The sequence below is a fragment of the Pteropus vampyrus genome, unplaced genomic scaffold (genome assembly GCF_000151845.1).
Source record: "Pteropus vampyrus isolate Shadow unplaced genomic scaffold, Pvam_2.0 Scaffold1, whole genome shotgun sequence".
Lineage (NCBI taxonomy): Eukaryota > Metazoa > Chordata > Mammalia > Chiroptera > Pteropodidae > Pteropus > Pteropus vampyrus.
This window is the reverse complement of record NW_011888782.1, coordinates 463,268-489,774: the sequence shown is the minus strand read 5'-3', so window position 1 is coordinate 489,774 and position 26,507 is coordinate 463,268. Positions and strand designations below refer to the sequence as shown.

The 26,507-nt window shown below is 48.9% G+C and overlaps 1 protein-coding gene across 1 annotated transcript in view; it reads right to left on the bottom strand.

The window, feature by feature from the left end:
• RAB6B (RAB6B, member RAS oncogene family) overlaps nt 1–26,507 on the bottom strand; it is a 58,343-nt gene that overhangs the window by 17,531 nt on the left and 14,305 nt on the right. The window contains exon 2 of the mRNA XM_011358547.2: nt 14,375–14,433. Coding sequence (XP_011356849.1) covers nt 14,375–14,433 — 59 coding nt within the window. The remainder of the gene's footprint in view (nt 1–14,374; nt 14,434–26,507) is intronic.

Here is a 26,507-nt window from a genome sequence, read left to right as displayed (position 1 = left end):
TACTTCCTCCCTTCCCACCAATTGTTTGACTAGGGCAGTCTCGTTTCTGCCCTCTGCCCACGGAAACTCTGCTTGCTAGGGTTGCCAGTAGCTATTTCATCTCCAAAGTATATGGACGCTCTATAGGCCAGACTGCACTTGATGCACTTGACCATGTGGACTACTCCTCTTCCTTGACACTCTTCCTTCCTTTGCTTTGCATGACACTACTTGTTTCTGGCTTCCCCGCCTCTCTAACTGCTGTTCCTTATTGGTTTCTTGTAGGATCCTCTTTCTTTCTCTGTCCCCCAAATGTTGGTGTTCCCTACTGTTTTGTGTCAGGAGATTTCATTTACTCTCACAGCTTCAGAACAAGATGTGCTGATAGCTTCTCAGTCTACATCCCAGGCCTACCCCTGTCCTGAGCCCTAGATCTAGGTCTCCAGCTGCTTATTAGACATCTCTATCTATCTCTAATCAACATGGTCAAGCGCATAGAAGCCAAACTTGCTTCTTCTATTTTTCCGATCTTGATGAATGGTACCTCCATTTTTCTAGGTGGGGCCAAGCCTCTGGAAGCCCTTCCATTTCCCTCCTCTTCCCTTGCACTCTTGTCCACTCCCTCGCATCAAATGAATCACTTAGCTGATTACTTTTCACCTGTCCACTTCTCTCCATCCCCAGCAGCACTGCCCCAGTTCAGACCTCCAGCCTCTTTTGCCTGAACAGCCTACACAGCCTCCTGACTGCTCTCTCTGCCCTCAGGCTCTCCCTTTAGAGTTAACCTTTCATACGGTACCAGGGTTATCTTTCTAAAACATAAATCTGACCCTAGCACTCCTTCCTGTCCCTAGGAAACAGTCCAAACGCTTCCTATGGCTTCTTTTCCCCCTTGCCCGTCTTGCATTTTATACTTTAATAACAAAAACACTCTGGTCAAGATTCCACGCACACAAGCCACTTGTGTTTCTGTGCCTCTTACAATGTGGTCCCCTCCTCTGGAATGCTCTTCCACACGGTTAATACCTATTTTAGAGTTCAAGATTCAGCTCCTCTGCAAGTCATTTTCTGAGCCCTCAGGTTGGCCTCAGGGCCCCTCATTTAACAGTTTCTCTCCTAAATTGCAAAGATCTCATACTGGCCAGTCTCTCCCACTGGCCAGTGATTTGGCGATTCTTGACATGTAGTGTGTAGACCACTTGCTTAAGAATCATATCAGGAACTTGTTAAAATGCAGATTTCTGAGTCCCACTCAGATAGATAGAACCACAGTCTCTGGGGAACTGGTCTAGGAATTGTAACTCCAGAGAAGCCCTCAGATAACTCATTTGTGCAGTAAAGTCAGCAAACAACTGCCTAGACTCTGAGCTCGTGCTGTAATGAGTCTGAGGAGGCCGGGGCATCCAAGGGGAGGGGCAGATTCCTTGCCTGGAATGAGAGACAGAGGAAGATGCTCATGCGGAAGGTGCTACTCACAAATGAGGAAACCAAGGCTCATATAGGACCAAGGTGACATAGGATGTGGTGGCAGAGGCGGGATTTGAACTCAGGTCTCCCTGACTGCAAAGCCCTTGCTCCTGACTATTCAGTTGTATTCCCTCTGCTTCCTGAAATCCTTTCATTTCAGAAGCAGCCATTGTGGCCTGAAGCTGTCACTGAGTTTGCATGAGGGTCACATCTTGTCTGGCTCCCTATTGTCAGACTCTTATGGTCATCAGAGTAATAGCTCAGTAGAGTCCACTTAAGAGAGAGTTCATTTGCATTTTAAGGACAAGAACAACAACAACAACAATGAAGTCAGCTCTCTAAGGACAGAGTGGAAACAAGAACTTTTAAGACAGTCTTCGCTGGGCCTTGGTTACCAGAAAATTTCTAGCTCTTCGGCATCATCTATTTTTCCAGACACGAGGCACAAGCAGTTGGCCCCACACTAATGCCAGTGGGAGCCCACTTCTCCCAGATAGGCCAGGTCTACACGGAGAAGGAGGTTATGGTCTTCCCTGGGCAGGTCCCATCTGGCAAACGGTAATTAACGCTCACTCACTTGTCTATTTCTGTATGCTTACTATATGTCAGATACGGAGCAGAACAAGCCCTGTTCCCTGCCCCTAAGGAGCTGTTCCCTCCCCCAGGGTGCCCTTCCACATGGTTACCACCACTCAGAGATCAAGATTCAGCCTTGAACGTCCAATCTTACGGAGGAACAAAGATTAGCGCACAGAAATGTGGGTCATGCCAGGTGGAAAGAACTAGTGTAGTTAGAGGGGCTCTAAGTGGAGTGGGACCTTGCTTCTGATCGATTTCCTGAGGAAAGGTGGGGCAACTATGCAAGTCCTAACTTCATAGCGGGTGAAGATGGGGGAGTAGTGGAGGATGGGAGGTGTGGGGACGAAACCCCAGATGGAGGGAATGGGAGAATTCTATTTGGGTAATGGCAGGGTTTCTATCTAACTAACCCTCCTGCAGATTATTACCATTATAAACTCTGAACAAAACATAACAAACGACTACCTGAAGACACTGGAAAGTGACCAAGAAGCAGGCAGACTCTGGAAGAGAGTCAACACTTAAAAGAAAGGAACAGCCCTGGGCGAGGTTCCTGTTTTAATGACTGTTCGCTCAAGCCCCTCCTGGAGCTGAGGTGGGGCTACCCACAGTAGTACTATTGAGAAATGAGAGGGCAGATTGCAAAGCTACCACAGAAGCCACAATGTATGGAAAATCCTGGAAATGAGAAAGCCATGGAGAGGGCTCCACAAATTCTGCATATAAATGCTACCCAAATCTCTGATGACCAAAGCAGAGCCCAAGCAGCCTAACCAAGACTGCAAACAAAACAAACAAATCTGAACAGAAATTTAAGTTGCTGCCTACCACAGGGAAGAGAATTGAGAATGTGGGTCCAACCAATACTCTTTCAAAGGAACAAACAGAAATCCATAGTCTTAATCACAATGTGTAGAAGATAACTCAACATTATGAGCCATATGAAGTAAAAGCCATATTCAAGAAAAAAAAAGAGAATTGGAGACCAGCCCTGAGATGACTCAGATGTCAAAAGCAGCAAGCGTTTTTAAATAACTAATATAATTATGCCCAAATATATAAAGAAAAATATGCTCATAATGAAGGTACAGATTTTAAAATCTCAGCAGAGAAAGCCAAACTATAAAGAACCAAATACAAATTTACAACTAAAAAATACAATATGTGAAAACTTTAAATTAATGATGGGTTTAACAGCAGATAAGAGATGATAGATGAAATAGTAAGTGAAGTTGAAAACAGATCAATAGACATTATCCAAAAGGATAATATGGGGACATCAGACAACAAGAACTAGCTCCCCAGGTAGGCTACATACACCCTCTTACAAAAGGCCCCAGAAATCCTGATGATTCCTTGTGACCTCCTATGACTTATACTCCTTCCCAAAGGCCAGCACAAGTATTGATGGGAACATGTGTATGTATGAATGTATGTGAATAGACATATGAATGAGTGGAGATACATCCACATGCATGCAACTATGTATTTATTTACATGTGTAAGTATGTGTATGTGGAAAGAAATGGGTATCTTATGCTTCTGTGGGTATGAATGTCGGGCAGAGAGGGAGTCACTTCTGCTTCGAAGGTAAAGCCCACATCCATAACATGTACATAGTCCTGGCGATGCCAGGAAGCTGAGGTGACCAGGAGCCTTCATGGGCCCTTGGGGAGTGGGTAGGGGGACAGATTTCTGCCAGAAAACCTAGGGCTCCCTGTCAATGCTTCCCAGGGCAGACCATGGCTGTCCAGAAGATCTGGCATGTAGCTAGCATAGTACCCCACCCAAATGGATCTGGGTGAGGTCATGTGTCCAGAGGGCCCCCCTCTGTTTTAATGACCTCTGCAGGGTCTGAACGATATGTGGCGGGCTTGGAAGAATACTAGATTGGGAGTGTCCTGGAAAAATGACACTGGGCCTCAGCTTCTCATCTCTAAAATGGGGATAATCATAGCTTCCTTCAAGGATTGGCAGATTCCATGAGTTAGACTATGTGAACATACTCTGCATAAACGAAATGAGGACTGCCCAACTGACTGAGGGATTTCCAAGAGAAGCTATAGAGACCCATCTCATACGAGATCCTCTAACAATGTTTCCCAGCCTGGTTTTGTGCAACACAGTCCCACGAGGCGATCTACAGGATAAAAATTAACTATGATGAAATGTTTCTCAGGAAGGTTGCATATTCTAGTCCCTAATATAGAGCCATAAAGCACACTGGCAGAGTAAAGGCTCTGAGAAGTCCTGCACTAAAGAAACATGAACAATTTCATGTAATCCAATGTTTCTCAAGCTTCTCTGTCTAAGAACCTTAGTTCTTGTAATTCCTATTAACATTCCAATAAATTAGGGTTCCCAGCTTCAGGAGAGGCCGACCCTCAAAGAGGTGGGTTCTAAAGGAGACTACATCACTCTTCTAGCTTGCCTTGGAATCTCGGTCAAAGCATTCATTCTCTATACTCCATTTCCTTTTATGAGGTATAGAATAAATTATCCTTGCTTGTACTGCCACAGGGATGTAAAGAGAATATCGAGACGACATGAGCAGCACGTTTGACTCTGGGGACTCTCCTACCAGTCCTTGATCCCTAGATCCCTATCCCCGCTTGGCTGTGCTGCATGAGCCTCCTATCCTGCCCAATGCCCCTTTGAGGACGCTGGGCTGCACTCTGCTATGATTAGATCATCCCAAACCTGGCAATGCTTATTTATTCCTTTAATATCATCATGCTTGCAAACGGTACTGTTTATGAAAAATGGCAGGCACTTCATTTTATAGAAAATATGAGGAATTTAACAAGCACAGATTTCATAGGCACATCCGCATTTATCTTCTTCTGCAGGTGGTATTAAACAGTGTCAACGGAGGCTGAGACATAGTGCAGAGTGCAGACATTACATGCCTCCTTCTGCACAAAGGGTTCCATGGGCCCAGCAGATCCCCGAGGAAAGAGATGTTCCCTGAGGCACTTGTTGAAATCTTCTTTACTATGTGCATTTATTATGAAATGTATTTTGCATCCACATTCTGACAAGACACAGTAATAAAGTCTGCAGTGGAAATCTGCATGGTAATTTGCATAAATTGACTCAAGACTGTTTTCTCGGGAAAAGAAATCATGAAAAGAAGTGGATGTGTGTCTTCTTTTAGCCTTGGCCAGGCCCTGGCCCATGGCTGGGGAAGCATCCCTAAGTGGCAGAAAGCAGCTGGGACTGACAAGCCCTCGACAATGAAGCTGCTGTTTATGTTCTGCACCACCAACCGTCAGATGAGAGATCAGGGTAAAATCATGCAAATTAACATGTAAATGAGGTTGGCAAAACTTAAGAATTCAGACTGGCAAGTGGGTGCTGTGGGGGAAGGAGACAATGGCCTCTGGAAAACATGCTGGGAAGGGTCTGTCCTTGCCAGCAGCAACGTGCTCTGGGGGAGGGGGTGCTCGGTAGGCCACAGTGCCGGTTCCTGGATTCTTTCAGACACCTTTGCCTCAAAATCTGCAGTCCTGGTGGCCACTTTCCTCTCAGTAGACAGTGGCTTGTGCTCGTCAACGCCCAGTTAAATATTTATCAATTGCTCTTTTATTTCCTAACTGGTCTGAAACATCAACCAAACAATATGCACCTTCCACCTTTAAATGAAGGGTTAAATTTCATCAAAATTGGTCAGTCCTTTGAAAAGCCACACAGACGCCCATGGATGTGTGGCCTGAAGCTCCCTGAGAGGGCTCCTGAAGGGTCACAAATGGATCCAGGAACACAAGGGAGAAAGATGCTCCAGGTGGTGCACTTTTAAGTCTGTCTAAGGGCTACCTAAGTGTAACCTACAGAGTGAATTAGGAAAGATTAAAATCTAGGGCACAGATTTACATCATGAGTCCATTTAACTTATGAAATGTGGCAGGTGCTACTGGAGGACTCAGCCATTACCCACTGGCAACCTCTTACTCTCTTGCTTGTCTAGAGACTGTAAAAGCAAAATTCTGCTTTCCCAGTCTCTCTAGAGACTAAGGATGGTGTGATCCAATTCTGGCCAATAAGCTATGGTCTGCTGGAGGGAGAGGGCATTCTAGGGAAGCTCTTGCTTTCTTTTTCTGCCTTGGATGCAAAGGTGATGTCTGCAGCAACAACAGCCAGGCTGCATGAAGACAAGAACCCACACAGTGAGAAGGTGAAACAGAATGACAGCAAGAGCCTGGGGCCTGATGGCATCACTGCACAGCTGTGCCACCTCAAGTCCCACCACAACTTCTTGCACTGGGGAAACCAAAATCTTTCTTGTCAGCTTTCTGTACTAGAAGGTCACCATATTCCTAATTTGTATATGCTCATCAGAAGAGGGGGAGAGAAAGGCAGAGGGGAGGAGGGAGGGCAAGAAAAGATGTTAGAGCAAGGACAAGTCAGCCCTCAGTCCCTGACCAGTAAATGCCCAGAGGTAGCACTCAGATGACCGGCAGTGCCCCAGTGGGTCTCTGAGAGCAGGGTCATCCCGCCAAACTGACTGGCACATTTCACTATGTAAGGGATATTTCACTATATAAGGCTGCCACCTCACATTTTGACCACAGAACCTAATGTCTGCAAAAGATGGAACTCTGCTGTATTAATAGCATAGAATCGTCCTGTTGCTAGAGTTAACGGAGGACTGGACTTCAGTGTTCTGCCCAAAGTCCAGCATCACCTGGCAGTTGAGAAGCACTGCTCAAGGGTACATGCAGGGATGGTAAGGAGGCCCACAGTTCCCCATAAGGACATTTTGTTAGCAAGTTTTTGTTAGCTTCATTTCAGCATTATCAGCTTAGTTTGGTGTAGAGTTGTTTTTAGTTTCGTTTTGCTTTTCTAGACAGTGCTTTTCTAGATATGCACATCTATAGCAACAGAATTTTTGGCCTATAAATATCCATCATCTAAACTTTAAGACTCATATGAGCTATCATTTAGATACAAATTAACCACGGTCTTACTGCTCAAGTTTGAGGCAAATGGTCTAAGTGATATAGGAGTTAAATCCCATCCAAACAATTTCTAGGTTAATAAAAATGCAATACTAAGAAACGGAGATGCTGGCCCAGGGTCTCTCAGATAAGTCACAGACCCAGGGTGTCAACACAGGCCTCCTCTGCATGCAGCATCACTTTGAAGGAGAAAGAACGAACTGAGGTATAAGGGAACGTACTGAATCCTTCTCCTTGGTATGTGACCTCACTCTGACTACCTCTACCAGGGATGGAAAATCCCGTCCCATCTCCCCCAGGTGCTGGGTGGTTACCTGGATACCACATGGGATAACTGGTATCATGGATTCTCTCCTTATGGCCCTCCACCTCCTCTCTGAATTCTGACACAGAAGACTCATCAGCTCTTAGGGCTTGAGGAATCCAGACTCTGCCCAACCTCTCCCAGGCCCGCCCACGCAACAGCCATTTTCAAACAGCTTCACTTGGCTGATCCACCATTACTTCCTGCTTTTCATTTTTCTTTGTGTTGATGGCCCCGATATTCTTCCAGGGTGTCTGGACAGAAACCCAGGGCCCACTCAGACCATTCCCTCTTCTGCACCCCACAGACCCACACTGTTTGCTCACCCCTTCCACTGTAGTGTGCTTCTCTCTCCTTGGCCCAGGTCCCTCACTCAATTCCCACGCAACCCTGAACGACTGCTCAGTGATGCTCCTTCCTCCCCCTGCCCTGTGCTTCCACACACAGAGCTGTGTCCAGGTCTGTAACTGCTCTGCCTGCACCTGCCATCCCTGCTCTGGCCAAATCCGTGTCCTACAAACTCTGAAGTCTTTGACCCCGTCAATGCCCACCTTAGGAACCCTCAATAGCTGTTTCTTGCCCACGAGCCCAAGCCCCTCCAAGCTTCCAGGGCCCTCCACAGTCCCCATCATCAGAGCCCACTTGCCCACTAGGCAGAGCGGCACAGAGCCTGGGGCCCATGGTATTTTTAGGGACCGATGAAAATACTTTAAAAATTTTTAAATATTAATTTCTTTTAAAATCTAAAGGAAAAATTAATGTAATTATGAATTTATAAAAATGAATCCAGCCTGGATTATATTCATCTTTATAACACAGTTGTAAAACATAACTTTAGTATATATTATATAGTATATAGGATATATATTTATGTATATATACTATATAAAATAATAAAATATACTATACTATAAAATATACTACATATATACACTATAAATTTTTTTTTTTAACGAAGGAGCAAAGTGCCCATGAAGAAAACAATGCCTAAGGCCATGAAAGTCAAAATGCGGCCCTGCCCAGTAATCCACCCACAGGCCCATCACCCTCCACCCCGATAGGCAGAGCCCCTCCCCTACCACATAACGCATGGCGCGCAGCACCGCATCATCACACCTTGGGCTTCCACAAATGCTTCTCTTTCAACATCAATCCTTCCTCCCTCCAATGCAGTTGCATCAAATCCTCCCTGTCCTTTCCCACTCAGTTCTCTTCCCTCTCTTCAAGAAAGCCTTCCATGCTCACCAGAACAGTCACTAATCTCTGCCTTGTTAGAAACTGCTCGCACTCAAAGGGCCACACCACTGGCACATGATTCTCCTGCCACTCTTCATGAGCTTCAAGCACTAACATGCAATGGGAGGATGAGCGGGAAGGTACCTGGATGACAATGGCAGATCTTGTTATCATGTGGGCCCGAGACCATACTCCAGGCACAGCCCGTGCTCACGTGGGGCAGGTGTGTGAGGTCCCATCCCCTTGCCTTTACCAGCACACCACCCAGGATCTGGCCTTGCACGCACATGCCCTAGCTGAAAGACTGTCATGTCTCAGGATGGATGCAGTGTCCCTATCCCCCAGGGCTGAGGGCCCAGTTGCCTCATCTCGTGCCCGTGCAGCATGCAATTTGGCTCCTCTGAGTCTCCTGCCTCTTGGTGATCACGTGCTCCATGCTGTGCCACCTCCATAACCCCTGCACCCTGTGCACTGACTTGTTGCCTCCTGTCTGACTAATTGTACCTTCTCTTTAAGGTGAAGTACTGGGCATCTCCCCTCACCCATGGGAGGGACCCTGCTCTCCTGGTTGTCTCTCTGCTGATATGAGCTCTGTGAGAGCTCATTCATCTCCTTACAGTGACCTACCAACAAAAAGGGTGCTTACTACCTTCAGCATCTTATTTCCAAAGTTCCCATGCCCTTCCTGTCCTGTGGTCCCAGCAGGGTAGGGGACCAGGGTCCAGTGTCCATGAGTGTGGGTGTGTGTCCAGGGAGGATGTTATGGCTTGACTATTCCCAGGTCCTTTTTCTTTACTGAGCCCTGCCTCAGACCGACCTGCAAAGGCAATGTGGGGGCATTTTAGTTGTGGGGCTTGGCTGCCTAAGCCTGGCAACCCCTAGACCACCTGCTTGAGTGTGCTTGGACAAGCATTAGCAGAAACTGCTGCTCCAGAAAGAGAGTTCAGAAAATTAAACCCCACATGGGACAAAGCACAGCTCTCCACACTCCACGATCCCTAACAAATGATCATCCCTGAGCAACTGAGATGTGCTGCTGCTGTGTGGCCCAGCTGGAGCTCAGCTCTTCTGAAAGGCTAACCCTGTTGGGTTGGAAACAGACATTGGTCTGTAGGCTGCAGAGCAGCCAGATGGGTGGCCCCACAGAGTCAATAACCAGGCCTCGGTAAACCTACTTACTTTATTAACTTACAATATTACACAAAGAAACATATAATCATTTTGAAAAGCCTTGTGAGGAGGAAAAGTGCTGCCAAGATATGCTCCTGGAGAAATAGTTTCCCAGGCCAGAAGCTGGGCCAGTAGCACCGGAAGGACCAGAAAGGCCTGGGAGCCTGGAGGGGTCCATGCTGGGAGGCGAGGGGTAGGCAGACCATGCTGAGGCCCTGGCCAGAGAGTCTGGTCCCCGATGGGATCAGACTGGGAGGTATTAGGACCCTATAGGGGGTTAAAGTATGTTCTCCAAAATTCTGTCTACTTGGAACCTCAAAATGCAATCAGACTTGGAAAAAGGGTCTTTGTGGATGTAATTAATCGGGGATCTTAAGATGAAACATCATCCTGGATTTAAGTGGGCCCGTAAATCCACTGACCAGTGTCCTTGTAAGTAGAGGACACACAGAGACACAGAGAGAAGACCGCGTGAAGACAGAGGAAGACATAGAGCTGCGCAGCCCGACACCCAGGAACACCTGGAGCCAGCGGACGCTGGAAATGGCCAGGAAGAATGCTTTCCTAGAGCCTCGGGAGGGACTGCGGCTCTGCCACATCTTGTTCCAGTCTTCTAGTCTCCAGAATTGTGAGAGAATAATTTCTGTTGTTTTAAGCCACTCGGTTTGTGGTAATTTGTTACGGCAGCCCCAGGAAAATAATATAGATCTAGGAGATGAGAGAAGAAGCCTTGGGGCAGGGCAGGCGGATTGCTGAGAGCTGAGAGCTCCTCAGGCACACTCTTGGCCTGGTAGGGCGAGGTGGACACAGCCATTCTGTTTCCTTCCCAAAGGCTCTGTGGGCCCCGGGAGTGCTCCAGAAACGCTCCTGCACCCCAGGGAGCAGCAGGGTAAGCTTCAGCAGGCAGAGTAAGCTTCAGCAGGCAGAGTAAGCTTCAGCAGGCAGAGTAAGCTCCAGCAGGCAGAAACCCTCTCCTGAGGGCAGCCCATCAGGCTGGTTTCCCCCCTCATGCTGTGGTAGGAGGTCCAGGGATGGGCCAGTGGTGCCAGCCTTGGCCATAAATTCATCTTAATCACCTGTGAGATTTTAAAAATGCTAATGCCTGAGCCAGCCTGTGCAGCCAAGACAGAAGACCCATGAGGGCCCATGAGAAACCCCAGAAGAGTACTGCTTCCAGATCCTCCCCTCCCACCGCCAGCAGTCACCTGCGGAGGCCTGAGACCTCCCATTACGGCTCTAGTGCAGGTTTCAAACAGGTAGGCCAAGGACCAGGCCTGCAGGTGTGCTTCACTGACCTACGGGAAGGGGAGAGGGGCTGGCCCCACACAGAGGGTCAAGTCTCAGCACAGTGCAGGTACCAGAAGGTTTCTTCTCCTGTGCATTTTGAAAGTAATTTCTTAGTTGGAGTTTTACACAACAGAATTTTTGCAGATGTGAATCTCACCAGGCTGTTTGTATGTCTTGATTCCTCGCTTCTTCGAGTGAGTGGATTTAGACGGGGTGATGGGCAGGGTAGTGAGAGGCTGGGGAATGCATGTGTCAAGAGGAGAGCAAGGTACGAGTGTGTAGAGAGGGGTGCCAGGCAGAAGGCGGCAGAAGACCCACTCTCCTGAGGCCTGCAGGCTGACAAGGTGGCATCTCCCCGGGGTCCGCCAGGTGAACAGGATCCCCCAAAGAGGTCTAACAGGGGGCCAGGCTCTGCATGCTCAGGTTCCCTAGGGTCCTCATACCTGCCCCTTGGGGCCTCAGGTATGTTCAGGCTGAGGAGGACTCGGCTGACTGCCACCAGGATGAGGTTGAAACCCTTCCACCCTCCATGCAAGGCTCAGGGTAGGGCCAGATTCTGTGACCAGGTCATTTTCTCCTACTATCTCTTCAGATAGAGTAAGTGCTTGATATCTGTTTTCAGAAAGAGTGAATGGGGGAGCCGAGCCAGAGGCAGAACCAGAGGCACACAGAAAGGATGAGAAGGGGGAGGGGTGATTCTGTCCTGGGAAATGTCCGGGAAACACAGCTAATCAAGGCTTGGTGGGGGGTGGGGTAGAGGCGCTGGGCTGTACTGGCTGATGGACAGGATGTTTGTGGGGGTGGTGGGGAGTAGTCACCGTGCTGGGAGACAACTAGAAACATAACCCAGAGCCCCTGGGGATCTTGTCTACTTACAAACGTCTCTGCCCCCATGTTAAGAAAATAAACAAAATAACATTTCCCCCTCTACAGTCTCTAGAGAATTCATTAAAAGGAGCCTGTGCATACGAAGAATTGGAGCCCCAATCTCCCAGCCTAATTACCATTTTAAAGGGTATTAGGGAAGAAATTCTACCCGCTGAAAAAAAAAAAAAAGGTCAGAAAAGCCAGCAGTAGGGAGGGTACTTGTTTCCCCCGGGCCTTCTCTGCTTCTTACCATGACATTGACGTTGGGCCTCTATGGCCTCTCAGTCTGGTGGGGTCTAAGCCCAAGTAAGACAGTGCCTCTCCAAGATACTTGGTACCAACCTGCACTTGACACCAGCTACGGCCAGGCTCTGTACTGGGCCCCTACGGGGTCCTGGCTTCAGCCAGGCCCAGAGCCCAGCCAGGAACCAGAGCACATAGGAGTTCCTATAGAGTCTGGAAGCAAATGAGCCCCTAGGACAATGTGCGAGGGTAGAGGGGACCATGGAGAGGGGGAGTATGGGGATGGCCCCACCCACAGAGCGAACATGGACTCTGAGCCTTGATGAGTCAGATGAATTTTTCACAACACAGAAGAGGAGAAGGAAGGGAATTCCAGCAGATGCAACACCATGAGCCAAGGCGTAGAGCCATGATAGTGTCACTGCGTGGGGAGAAGCAAGCAGGGAGGCCCACCGAACCATGGGACGTGGGACGAGCAGTGGGCAATGGGAGATGACACTGGAAATGGAGGTGGGCTGAGGTTTTGTGAGATTCAGACAAGACGGGGAGGAGCTGATCCATGTCAATAAGAACCCCTGCAGAGGCTCTAAGGTCATTTTTGCCATCCATCACTGCCAAGAACACCAATCAGCCAAGAGTCTCACTGTGCTCCATGGGACACCAACAAGAGTCATTATAATTGTCCTGATATTCAAAAACATCAAATAACTGAAATAATGTCTGTGAGATTACACACAAATGAACACCAGGTCAGACTTCAGAACTGAAGTCTGTTAGAGTTGGACTCTCGAATGCAGACAGATGTGGTAGGACTCCCCTCTGGCAGGCTCACAGTGGCGCGAAGCCCCAGCCTGGAGAGGACGCAACAAAGCGTGGCTGAGATCACCAATCAAAGCCGGTGTGCAGGGCTGTGCACATCACTTGGGGCCCATCTCCTGAGCCTCATGTTCTGACCCTTCTGTCAATTCTTACCAACTCCATTAGTTTTCTGTCATTTCAGATGACAGCAGAGAGAAAGCAGGGAATTTGAGAGAGGCAGAGAGAGGGGCTGTATTTGAGGCGAACACAATGATTGGTCCAGAGGGAGAAAGACAGACTGAAAAGCAGACAAAGAATGGTCACCAGCAGTGAGCTGTGCCCCTCATCCTCTGTCAGTCCAGAAAGGAGGAGTGACTTCTTAGCACGGCCATCGCCAGTGTGTTCTATAAATATTTGTCCTCTGAGGAATTGGTGACAAAAAGATTCCATGATCAAATACATCTGGGAAATCGTCCACACTACATCCTCTCAGCACGAAACCATACATTGGTGCAGTAAAGGCCCTGAAAATCCTGCAGTCATAAAAGAGTTGATTTACTTTTGCTTATCAGTGTCCCCCTAAATCTATACAAGTACTAACCCTTCCTCCCCGTCTTTTTTTCCTCATATAACACCTACTAATATTCCTTGGAGCTAGTAAATCACAGAATCTACTGGCTTAGAAAATACATTATTATTTGTCTCTGTCTTAAGGAAGAAAACAATTTTTTTTTTTTCTTTAAAATTGTTTGAATTGTTTAATTTTGTTGCTTTTTGCAAAAAACTATAGTTTGCAGAGAAAATTTACTTCATTTGCATAACCCTCCTGGCTCATCAGTGGTGCCAGGAAAGAGAAATGTTACTGACCTCCCAGAGCTCAGCCTTTGAGCCATCTGGAGCCACGTCTGGGCCTTGAGGGCCAGGAGCCACAGAGGTCACTCTGTCTAGCCTCCTGCCTGTGTAGAGAGAGCAGTGCAAGCCCATCGCACCAGCCCCTCCAAGGAAGGAAGTACCTCAGCAATCATGTGTGTGTGTATGAGTCTGTCTAAGCGTGTGCACACACAGGCATGAAGGTCCAACAAATATAACCATGTTCCAGGAGCAAGTTCTCCTACTGCTCTTTTATCTCTCTCATTTTGCGTCTGGTCCATGCTCTTCCACGTGACAACCCCCCAAATAACCAAACACTATCATGGTTTACACTTGCCCATGAGGAGCAAGAGGGCACAGACTGACATGTGTCGTCCTCTACCAGGAACTGTTTCCTTCATGGAGGTTTGGACCTTCAGAGGACTCAGGGATTTTCCTGGGCTGGGGACAGTGCAGAGATGGGAAGCTCCTTCAAGGCCAAAAAAAACAACCTGGGCCTCAGAGAAGTCCCGTTCTCATCTCAGCATTAGCAAGCCCTAGAGAGAGGCCAGGGTGGGCTCCAAGCAACTGTCATGGCTGCAGACACACGGGAGGGCAAGGGCACCCACGACCTCACCTGGTATGTGTTGTCGAAGCTGTCGTACATGAACCGTGTGATCAGAGACGTCTTGCCAACTGTAAAACAATAAGAAGAGAGGGGTTCAGCCACGGCATCCGAGCTAGGCTCCTTTAAACACATTTCATGTAAAGAAAACAGGTAACGAAACAGAAAAAGCCCAGAGGAAAAGATGAGATGTGGAAACAGAAATGGGAAGCAGACCCCGGGAGAGGGTCTCGGAGCAAGGTGGTTGCGTCGACACTGGGTGGGCCGCAGAGGCATTCTTGCCAGGCACCAAGGAGGGGGCCTCTGCTGTTCTGTGAATGGTCACCACCCAAATCGTTGATCCACAAGAGCCCAGCTGAAGCAAGAGACGTATATGAAGAACCAGATCAAGTGGGTGCAAGATAGATGCTCCTCTCATACCAGCCCACGTTCACCTGGAAATACTGCCCTGCCATTGGTCACAAGCTGGGGTGGAGGCATGCTCTTTAGTTCCCATTCACTCAGCCTGGGAACTGGAGAAGAGGTGGCTTTCCAAGGAACCAGGGGGCAGGGGAAGTAAATGGGTCATTCCCCAGTATCTCTCATGGGCAGGGCTATTTTTTGTAGTGTGTGCTCCTCACAAGACATTTAGTGTCCCCTGACCTCGCTGGGTAAATGCCAGCAAGATCCTGTCATTGTGACAACCCTGGACTGCTCCCGCCCCCAGCCAAATCAGCAAATACCCTCTAAGTAGCAGTAACACCCCCAACTGAGAAACCCCCGCTATGGCCAAGAGGACCAGGAAATCTCTTGGGAATCTCACAAGTGCTGCAAATTTCCCAAACTGCAGGGTTTGGCTTCTGACCTCGCCCTGCGCAGGTCCCCTGGGGCCTGGCACTGGCAGAAATGCCTACTGCAGCATTTCTATCATCTAGGAGGGAAGGAAGGGAGATCAAGGAACATCTGTCAGGTCAGGCTCAGCATGGAATGGTTCTCTACGCTGTCCCGCCAAGTCTCTGCTATGGCCCTAGGAGTCTCAGAAGGGATGGGCCCAGCTTGGCTCAGAGTCCTTCTGCTCCTGGCTGCCAGAATTGATAACCCTGGTAGGGAAAGCAAAAGAGACAGCATGTGAGAGTTCTCCATTCGGCCTCCCCGATTCTCAGATAGTATATCCAGAGGCTGAGCCTGGCGGGGTGGCTGATCACTGCCTAGATGAAGCAGGGCAACCCAACGGGGCTCCTCTGGGAAAAGGTCCTTTTCTAGTTCTGAAGCCTCAATAGTGTACCATGTAACAGACAAGTGCAACCATCTCCTGACAGCCGACATTTATAAGGAAAAGATGATAGTCTTCTAGCCAGAAGGAACATCTGATGGACCGTGTTTGGAGCAAACTTAGATGGCGCCATCGTTGACCTGGAATTGGTTACCTAGATTCAAATCCTAGCTGGGGTACTGTTCAGCTGCATTATTTTGAGGTGGTCAATGCCCCTCTGGACCTCAATGCCTCATTTAAAAATGAGTATAATAACATCAAAGATTTCAAATGGCATTAGTAGAAATTAAGCAAAAGTGCCAGGCACACAGGAAATGCTTAAAAGTGTAAGGAAGTAGTAGGTAACTGAGATAAACAAACAAACAAAAAAAAACGGAACAAAAAAAAAAAAACACCACCACTATTGTACTGACCTTGCCTATCACATCTCTGCATTTGGTTATTCCCAATTTATATCCTTTATAATAAAATTGTCATCTTAAGTATAGTGCTTTCCCAAGTTCTATGGGTTAGAACCTGAGGAGGGTCATAGGAACCCCCAGATTTATAGCCAGTTGGTCAGAAGTATGTCCTTGGGAACCCCATTTGCAGCTGGCATCTGAAGTGGGGGGCAGCCTTTTTAGGGACTGTGCCCTTAAACCTAGGGAGTCTGACACCGACTCTGGGTGGGTAGTGCCAGGATACTGCAGTGCACCAGCTGGTGTCGGAACAGCCAAATTTTACGATCTCTGAGGCGAGCAGTTAATGCACCCAGACTCCCTTCTAGTTTTACCTGGAAAATGCCCTTTGAGCTCCTGATAGGCATTTAACCTGTACAGAACTTTCTAATGGCTTTAAATCTGCTCTTAAATTTCAAGTGAAGGTGAGAAGTAGGGGCTTCCCACACTGAAAGGTCTGGCTGAAAAGTGCTAAGGGGACCCCACAGTAAAAAGTGGAGCAACCCTGAGCCAGTGAGAGGGGGATGAAATTGGGGAGCGTGCAGCTTCCTCCTTTTCCAAGAGACAATGGAAAGTTACCATCTCCTTAGGAAGAGAGGTATGGCAGGGCCCACTGGTAACTTCCTTACGTAGTGACACTGCACATCGTACACCTAGGGGAAAAGCGGCAAGCATCAGGGAGCAGGGTAGGGAGAAGGCGGGAAGACACGGGTTTTCCCCTGGTGGGTTCTTTCTTTCCTTGAGGCAGCTGAGAGGCTGGGAGGAGAGAGTGGAATCACAAAAAGCCACTAAAAGAACAGGAGGTTCATGGAGCAGCTGAGAACTTAGAAATCCCTACAAGGGTTTCTAATGCCAAGTCGCCCCTTCTCGAGACGCCAGCCACTGGCAGTGGGTTAGTACTGACTCGTTGGATGGAAGGAGAAAATTCCAATAAAACAAGCTGCTCATTGGGACTGTGCAGGAGGAACTTTTGGGTATGAGGTCTGGGCCATGGCCAATATTTTCTGAACATTCCCACAATAACCATCAGAGGCAACATGTGAACCCTGTATTTACAAAGCATGTTCCAGGCACATGCCAGAGGCTATGCCAGGCATAGATTTACATGACAGGAGTAAACAGAAGAGATAGGACACCTGCTGCCTGAAGCCTGAAGGATTCTATGCTTGCAGCAACACTGTATAAGCCCTCAGCACCACCCTGTTTAGTCCTCAGCTCTGAAGCAGGTATTCATGTCATCCCCATTTTATACAAGAAGAAATAGGCTGACAGCTACTTGCCCAGGGCCAGAGCTGCTTGGGGCCAGAATCGGGCAGCCTGACCAGGAACTGAGCTCCTATTCCTGACTCTTCTTGGCATCCACTGGGTTTCAGGATTGTGCCAGGTCATTACTGCCACCACTGTAGATGTCATGGAGTTCCCAGGAATAGCCCCTGCCAAACCAAGGCATTTTTTCCTTGGGACTGGCTGTAAGAGGTCTCTCCCCACTCAGGTGGTGCTTAACCCAGCTTGGAAGGTCAGAAAGTGGGAACTGAGGCATCCTGTGGGGCGCTAGGAGGGCTCAGAAAGTGAGGGTGGGCAGGTCTGAACACCTGGGGCCCAGCACCCAAACTGCATCCTGGATTGCATGACTGACTCATTATTGATTTGTTGCAAAAGGGAATGACTATGATTATTCCTCTAGGCCCGTTTTTTCTCCTTTCTGAGAGCAGAAGCCCTCCTCTTCCCTGCCTCAGAGCTTCCCAAGACCATGTATCCTCTTTCCATGCTGTTAGGATAACATGACTCCCACCCTGTCTGAACTCGTCAGCTTGGCCTCCCTGCTTAGACCCCTTCGATGGCTCGCCCTTCCCTGTGGCATACATCTGCACTCTTCATTGCAGGTGACATGGTTGGTGTGCACTGTCCCAGCTCCCAACTTGAGCGAGTCTGACTGCAGGGCATCCACCTTGCCTCTTGGCCCTGAAGTTCCAGGGGGGAACTCACCAGTCTTCAGGGGACTAACACGCTCTCAGAAGGAAAGTCTGGGCAACCCAGCCCGACATGAACTATAGGAAACACAACTTCACACTATCTGTAGGAGGCTACCCAGGGCCCTGAGGCAGAGCTTATTAAAGAGAGCTCCTTGCACGCCCCTTGCACACCACTGCCCAGACTCTGCCCTGGCATCACATCGAGGAGCTGAGGTGACAGAGGAGCTACCCTGTGGCGAGCTCCTCTCACCTCTAAAGGGCTGCTGCCCCTTCCTCGCCCCATACCCCACCCTCAACAACTGCCTTGGGTGCTGGAACCTGGAAATGGTGAGCTTGCACAACCCATATACCTGGCCACTCTCTCAGTCTCATCACAAAGAGCAGCAAGACAGCTAGAGCCATCACCTGACTGGGCACTACCACTGGGCTGGAGCCAAGGAGAGGCTCAAGAGGGGCAGTGACATTCAACCAGCTGGAACAGGAGTGGGTGTGTGGGAGGGGCAGGGGACACCCCCTGTAGTCCCTCCTGCCCTTCCATCAGCTCCTGCAGCCTCTGAGAGAGCTGTCCTTCCCGCACAGCTCTGTTCTCAAGGTCACACTGTCCCACATCCTGTCTAACAACAGTCTGAGACACGAGTACAGCAAAGCAGAGCTTTTTCTGAAGGCAAAGATTCAGCCCCAATGGCAGGATTTTATTAAAAAGAAGCAGCCAAATCATTATTGAGTTTTGGGTTTGTTTTTTTTTTAATCTCAGCTCATGGCTCAGCAATATTCTTGTAATCTTCTGGTAGTTTAGTCCCACATGATTAAGCAGAGACACACATTTTTCCTTTCAACCAAAGGAGAGTGAGAAATTCATTACTGAGTATTTACCAGGAACCTCTAGAAAGAATGAATGGAAACTAACTCTTACTGGGCTTCTACTTAGTGCCAGACAAGAAATTCAGTGCTTTGCTTAGGGTCCCTCATTTGATCCCATCATGATCCAAGGAGTGAGTTATCATCTCCAATGTCATAGAGCTGTTAAGCTGGGGAGCTGGTGTACGAACCCAGAGCTGAAGCCAACGTCCACATCTCATGCATGACGCTCTGCTTATAGAAAGTTTATAGAAAGATCCAACCAGCAGCAAATCGGATCACAAATAGCAGGGGCCCAGGTTGCTGGGCAGTCAGGAAGGCTTTCGGGAGGAAGCAGGGTAGCCGCCAAGCTGTAGGAAGGTAGGGCGAGAACAGGTATTCCAGGAGGAGAAAACGGTGTGAGCAAATGCACAGAGGCAGCGAGAGAAAAAGCATGTGAGCATGGATAGGATGCCACGAGCCAGGTTCCTGGGGGTGGGGGGGTCACAGCATGTCCAGGAACTTGGAGGACACACTTGGAAGCCTCTACATCTGAGCTTTGTCTCAGGAAAAATGAGGCTAAACCAGGTGTGTGAGGAGAGGACTAAGTGACAAACACTGTTCAAGGAAGTTCCATGTGGCCAGAGAGTTAATTTAAACCAAAATCCATCTCTGGGGCCAGATGCAGAGGGAAGGAATGTGCAGGTGGAGAGAGGCGAGGCCGGAGGGCCATGTTGCCACATCAAGGAGCATGGATTCTCTCCCAAGGGTGGTAGGAGCTTCAGAAGGGTCTGAGCAGAGGCGTGGTGGGAATAGGTGTGACAGTTTATAATTTCTATCGTGGCTCACAATCTATTCCCCACTCCACAATGCCACTGATACTATTCAGGGGTAAATCTGGGCAGGCCTGTGGCTGTGGCAGAAACAGCACTGTGTGTGACTCCCAAGGCTAGACAGAAAAGGCAGCACGGTTTTTGTCTGGAGAGTTCTCGCTCCTCATATTCAGAAGCTGCCCCTTCGCCCTGCTATGAGGAGGCCCAACACAGCCTAAATGAGGGAGACCACAGACACGCACATGCAAGAAGGAGGCCCCAGTCAACAGGCCTGTGGGTGAGGGAGCCCACAGATGACTCCAGGCCTCAGCCTTCAAGCTACCAGCTGATGCCAAGTGATCAAAGACACACTTTCCCTGCCAGGACCTGCCCAAACTACAGGATCCTGAACAAAGTAAATATTCTTGTTGTCTTGAGCCACTAGGTTGGGGGTGGTTTGTTATTACACAGCTTTAAGTAATCAGAGCAACACATCTGTGCTTTAGGAAGAAAATTAACACTTCTCTAGGGGGAATGGCCTACAGGGGAAGACTAGGGGCAGGAGCCCAGCGAGAAATGGCAGATCTTGGTTAAAGCAGAGGCAGTGGGGCTGGGAAGAAATGGAGAGCAGAGGAGGGTGACAGCACCTAGTGACTGGGCAGATTCAGAGGAGAGCCCAGGACACCTCCCTGTCATTTGGCTTTGTGACTAACAGATAAGAGAGCCATTCCTTGAGCCCAAACGACCTGGACGAGGAACAAATACCAAGTTTTACCCTGGGATCAGATCACCCCTAAAAGCTTTCTTTAAAATTGTCAAACCAAAGCCTAAACACTAGTGCTATATTTTGAAAAAAATCATACAATGATTAATAATAATTCAATCTCATGAGCTGAGGATCTAAGCTTATTTTCCATTATGGACATCACCATGAAACAATTATTTTCTTACCCAAGTGTGAGCTGCTGGCTGAGGGGTCTTGTACCACCCATGGGCTGTCCAAATGAGCTCGGTCCCTGGAAATCCCACCAGTGCAAGGTGGGCTAAATGCTGGCCCTCCACAATCAGCTACCAGCACCCAGCTTGACCTCACCCACCATGGGGACCACTCACTTCACCAGCCTCCCACAGGCCCCAGTCCCCATCTCAGTGGCAGGTCCCATGTAAATAGGTTTTTGTACATTTGGGTGGCTGAAGAAGATGTAGCATCTCTCTACCCACTCAATAAACACCCAGCGGGGGCTTACTGTGTGCCTGGTCCATACTGGGCACACAATTCATAGCATAAAAGCTGATGCACTTATGCCCTCCAGCAGCCCGTGTCCAGTGGTGGAGTTAGATTCAGGTGGAAATACCTAAGATGTGAGGCAACCTGGGTGGGCTACTGAGAAGCTGACAAAAAGGCAAGGTTACCTTCTGCTGGGGAACTGCATCAGCCTTCTGAAGGAGGTGGCTGTTGGACAGGTCTGGATTGGTGGAGACAGGGCATCGGTGGACTGGTGTTCCCCAGGGGAGAGACCAGACAAAGCCGGCGATGTCAGGCATCCTGGGCATACAGCTGTCACTTCTGTACACTTCTCCAAGGCTGCCATGTGAAGCCAAACCCGCCTGGGGCTCTGGGGGCAGCACTTATGCAGGCTTCTGGGCATGGCTTGTGCCTGGGCCACAGGCTGACAGCCACGTGGGCCATGAGCCCCAGATTCCCGCTCTGACACTGTCTCCCACCATGAAGAACCCCTCTCTACCCTGTCATTTCCACGGTGGGTGTGCGCGCAGGTATGGGTTGACAGATTGCTGTGAGGACTAGAAATGGAGCAGAACGTGAGGCAGAGTATAAGAACTTAGCTGGGACTCCATGAAGGGTCTACCCAGACCCAGCAGAGTGTGCACAGCCCATGAGGTAGACCTCGCTGATCCAGGCTCTCAGCCACAAGTTCACACGTACCACCTACGCCAGCTCTGGGGTGCTGCTGGAGAGACACTGGGGTCCCACTTGGTCCTCCTCAGGGTCACAAAGTGGGAGACAGGAAAGACCTGGTGGAACTCACAGCCATTTCTAAGCCACCGTGGTGGGTTGCTCGCCTCTTAGTTGCCTGTGTTTTTAGGAGAACAGTCCCCATGCCTGGGAAAGCGTCTCTGTATCCTTGGCCCACAGGCCCTCTTAATCCAGCCCAGGTCAGAGAAGGTCCACAGTTGTCGGAAGGTGGCCCCTGGGGTTGAAAGGCAGTTCTGCTCCCTAAGGCTCAGGCCAGCAACCCACTCCTAGGATGGGCCGGCTGACGCGGCTATCCCATCAGCTCAGTCTGCAGAACACAGATGGGGAATGCCATGTGAGTGCTGGAACGGGCCGGCTGGCCAAGGGGCTCAGTGTGTGCCCTGCAGCTGGGAAGCAGGCCAACCATCCTGGCCCGGTGTTCCTGTTCCTTAGGGGCCTCGAGAGAGGACTCCACCACGTACCTCAAAACTCTTGCCCACGAAGTCCCCCATTACTGGCCTAACCATGGGGTGCATGGGCCCCAGGCCTTGTGGTACCAAGAACAGGTGGGGACGCCAGCTACATCTGTCTGATTCTTGTTTTCTCTTGTTCCATTTTCATAAAACTAAAAATCCAGCCCCATCCTCCCTGCAAGGTGGACAGCCTGGGGGGCTGGGGACCAGGCTCCCTGCTCCACACCCACCCTGCCAACCAGTACTCAGACAGGCGGCCCCAGACCAGGCCTCTGCCAGCTCCTACCTGAGCCCTGAGGGGCCGACTGGCTCATTGTAGGCTAAATGAGGAAACACACGAAAAATCCCATTTCAAACTATTCCCCAAAAGACTCAGATGGTAATTAAGAAATATGCAAAGCTCTTCATTGGACACTTTAATTAAGTGTCTTATTTCCCTCTGCCAGAGGAAGCTCAGCCACCTGGGCCTCACCAAGGGACTCAGGGAAGACGGAACAGAGGAGACTGGGGTGGGGGAAGGAGCGGGAGGGGTCGGCAGGACAGTGCTGGGCTGGTCTGGCCCAGGCCCTTTCTCCTGCTCCAGCTGAGAGGCTGACCTATTGCTGACCATCCCCGTTGTCCTCCACCCGCTCTGGCTCCTCTGTCCAAGCCTAGTGACTGAGGAAAACTTGTCCTGAGTCAAGGCTGTGAGGTGTCATTCGCTACCCCTGATCGATCCCCCTGCCTGCTGGAAGAAAGGAAGCCTGGGGTTCAGGAGGGAGGTCTGGCCTCATATGTGCTCCCGGCCGGCTGTGGACCTTGGACCTATCACAGCTCTTGCCTAGGGTCTCAGCTTTCCATCAGAGTACAAAGGAACAGGATGAGTGCATCCTAAAGAATCCCATCAGCATAAGAGTCCATGCTTCAACCATGTAGAAAGGATGGGGACAGGAAAAGGAAAGGCAAAATAAAGTAAAGGTCCCTTGTGACCCAGGAAAGCTACAATGCCAGGTGGGGAGTTTTCCTAGCATCTGCGAGCCCACGGGGTGCTCCCAGGATGGTTGGTCCTCCACTCCATTCATTCCTCCTTGAACACCTTAACTCAGCCCTGAGGATGCCCAAGACATGACAGCCTGCTAGGGCTCCACGTGGTGATGGGGGCTGGGACCCGGGAGGTTCAGCCTCAGTCTCCCTGCACTAATGTCCTGGCCCACCTCCTGCTTCTTTCCCCAGAGGTTCTACCTTTAGCAGAACAAGGTAAGTTCCAAGGAAAAGGGCTCATGGGGCTGGGCTGGGCTGGGAGAGGCCCCTGCCTCTCAAGTGGCTACACTAGCAACACTGGCTGCCACAGAGCAAGCTTGGTCATGTCTCCTTCTGCCTGGTGAAGTACTCTCATCTTTGCTTTTCTTCTCTTCTTCTCCACTGCAAATCATCCCTACCCAGCACACACCAGGAGCACCTAAGAGAGTCTACACCTGACCTGAGATTTCCTTTTCTCCCCTAGTCTAGAGCAGACCCTCCCCAATCATTACTCTCATATTTCCATTGTCTGCACAAATCAGCGGGATAACGAGAATAGATCTCTCTTGTCTGCAACTAAGAGTTTTGAGAGAGAGAGAGAGAGAGAGATGAAACAAAGGAGAGGTAAGCCAAAAAGAGAAGGCTGGAACAAAAAGCTTATTTACAGAAATATACCTTGTAAGATCTTACTCAAGTCATTGAAGTCAGACTAAGAAATTATCTGATGTCCACGGCCGTCAAAGCAAAAAATTTAAAAAAAAAAAAATACATGACCAACTGTAAGATTCACAATACTCATGAGATAATTCCAAACTAGCTGTTGAGCTTTTTATGAGTTGAAGAACAGAAAGTTCTTGAAAAGAATTTGGATTGCAGAAATCATGTGGCCACTTAAAGGGCAAATTTACATGTTTATATAATCAACTAGATGAACGTCACTGGTGAAAATCAAGGATGCTAGCTAGACCAGACGACTCCCTCCTACCCAAATCAATGTTCTCACCCATGGGCCCAGACTGGTGGTGTCCCTGACAAATAAATGATTAAATGGAAAACCAAGGGCCCAAGACTTCAGCTTCTGATCAAGGAGGAATAGGGAACAGATTAACTCTCTCATCTGAAAGAACCAAAACACAGACAAAATATATGATTTTCAAGACACTAACATCAGGCACTGAAAGACAGTGAACCCTGAGAAGCATGAAACAAATGAGGTAAGCCACACAACTGCCCCCAAATTATTGCCTCGAGAAACTTTCAGGCCACAGCATAGGAAAGGGGAGCCGGGTGGACCCTAAGGTGAATAAAGAGAGCTGAGAGTCTGGAGTAAACGAGGCAGTTAGAGTTCACCAGAGAGAGTACCGGAGAGGAGGGAGATGCCCAAAGAAGGAAGTCCGGAGGTCTGCAAAGAGTGTCTGTCAAGTCTTCAGCTGAGGACTGATCAGTAAATGTGGGTAAGGAAACTGCTGGAGACTGGGGAAAGAACCACCCAAATGGATTAAAGGAAACAGCGCCTGGCATCTACGCGGGGCTTGGGACAGTGCCTGGTCCCACGTTTCCGCCTCTTTCCAGAGTAGAGAGCCTCATCAACCTCAAGACATTGCGAAAATGACTCAAAAGGGCTGTGCATCAATAGTGAGTAATAATTAGCCCCAGACTGAGCAACGCTCTGATCCCAGTTAACAAATCTTAAGAATATTTGTAGGTATACAAAAATGACATGGTATACAACATGGCAAAAGTCACACTGTCTAGCATCCAATAAGAAAATTATCAGGCATGCAAAGAAGCAATCAAATATACCCCTAATGAGGAGAAAAACACAATCAATTGAAACCAACCCCAAACTGACACAGATGTTAGAATTAGCAGACAAAATCATTAAGAAATAGTTATAACTGCATTTTGTATGTTCAGAAAGTTATATAGAGATGTAGAAAGTGTTAAAAAGGACACAAACCAAACAATATAGTTTTTACATCGAGGTAAAAACTACAATGTGTGAGATGAAAAACACATTGGATAGGATTCGCAGTAGATTAGACAAAGCAGAAGAAAGTATCAGTGAATTTGAAGACATAGTGATATCTAAAATGAAATAAACAGAAAAAAAGAATAAATGATTGAAACACCAGTGTGTTGTGGGATAACATCAAATGGCCTAACATACGCATAATTGCAGAACCCATGTGTAACCACCATGTGGGCACATGCACTGAAATGCATGCAAATTCTCCCTCTCCCTCTCCCTCTCCCTCTCTCTCTCAATAAAGCAGGCATCAAAAGACTTGGTATATGGGAACCCTTTAGTTCCCCTGGTGTCTTAGTTGTGAAACTGAGAACCTTGCAAAGATGACATCTTCAGGGCTTCTTGAAAACCACCTGAGATCTGGCCAGTCTGTGTGGGCTGCACAGCTCCTCCCAACCAGTGAGCCCACCCACTGTGTGGACCCTCTCTTCTCACTGAGTCTCATATCAAACACTCCTATCAGCTTCAAAGAGGTACAGGGTCTCCCCTCCAGGTCCCACAGCATCGCCATCACCATCACTAGCACCCGCTAGCTTTGACTGCTAGCCACCCTCTACCCTCTCACAGTACACACCATTACCCTTTGGCCTGGCTTTCCTAGGGTAGGCAGAATGCAGTTCATTTCAATTGGTTTGGGGTTCAGTCCAACTCCAGCCAGGCCCTACACATGCCAATCATGTCCATGTGTCTGAGTGGCTGTATGGATGCCGTGAAGAATTAATTCATAGTGAGTATATGTCTGTTTGAGAGAAGGAGGAAGCATGTGCTAAATTCCCACTGCCAGCTGATCTTTTGACAAGGCTAGTGTTAATGCAATTTGGTAGTTTGTTTAACTGATAGGAACTCTTGGCCCATCCACAGCACAGAGTTTGGCAAAGTAATATATTTTCTCATGTTTATCCTTTTCTTGCCAAGGCAAATTGCTGGTGGTGTTGATGTTAAAAGCCTCACTTACAAGGAGAGATGAGTAGGGCAGTGAGAATGGATAGAGAGAACTCGAAAGGCAAGGTTTATGTTTCCTAGATTGTCAGTTGAGTTCCAGTCAGAGGGGCTTTGTGACAATGGACCCATAGCTCTCATCCACGGGGCACAGCTGTGGCCTGGCCGTGAGACCAAGCTCACTCAGGCAGGTGGGAGGTGGCCTCCAGAGTAGAGTGTAGGCTTCTACAGAATGCCCACCCCCTTTCAGAGAAACTCTTGGGCTGGACAGCTATGGACAGCAACTCCTGTGCTGACTCTGAGGTCTCCATGAGCCTGGGGAGCTGTTCCTGGCGCTTGTGCTGGCCCAGCTTCTCTCCCTGTCCTCACATAGCCTGCTCACTGCTGTTCACCTTGCTGCTTTGATAAAGAATAAACGG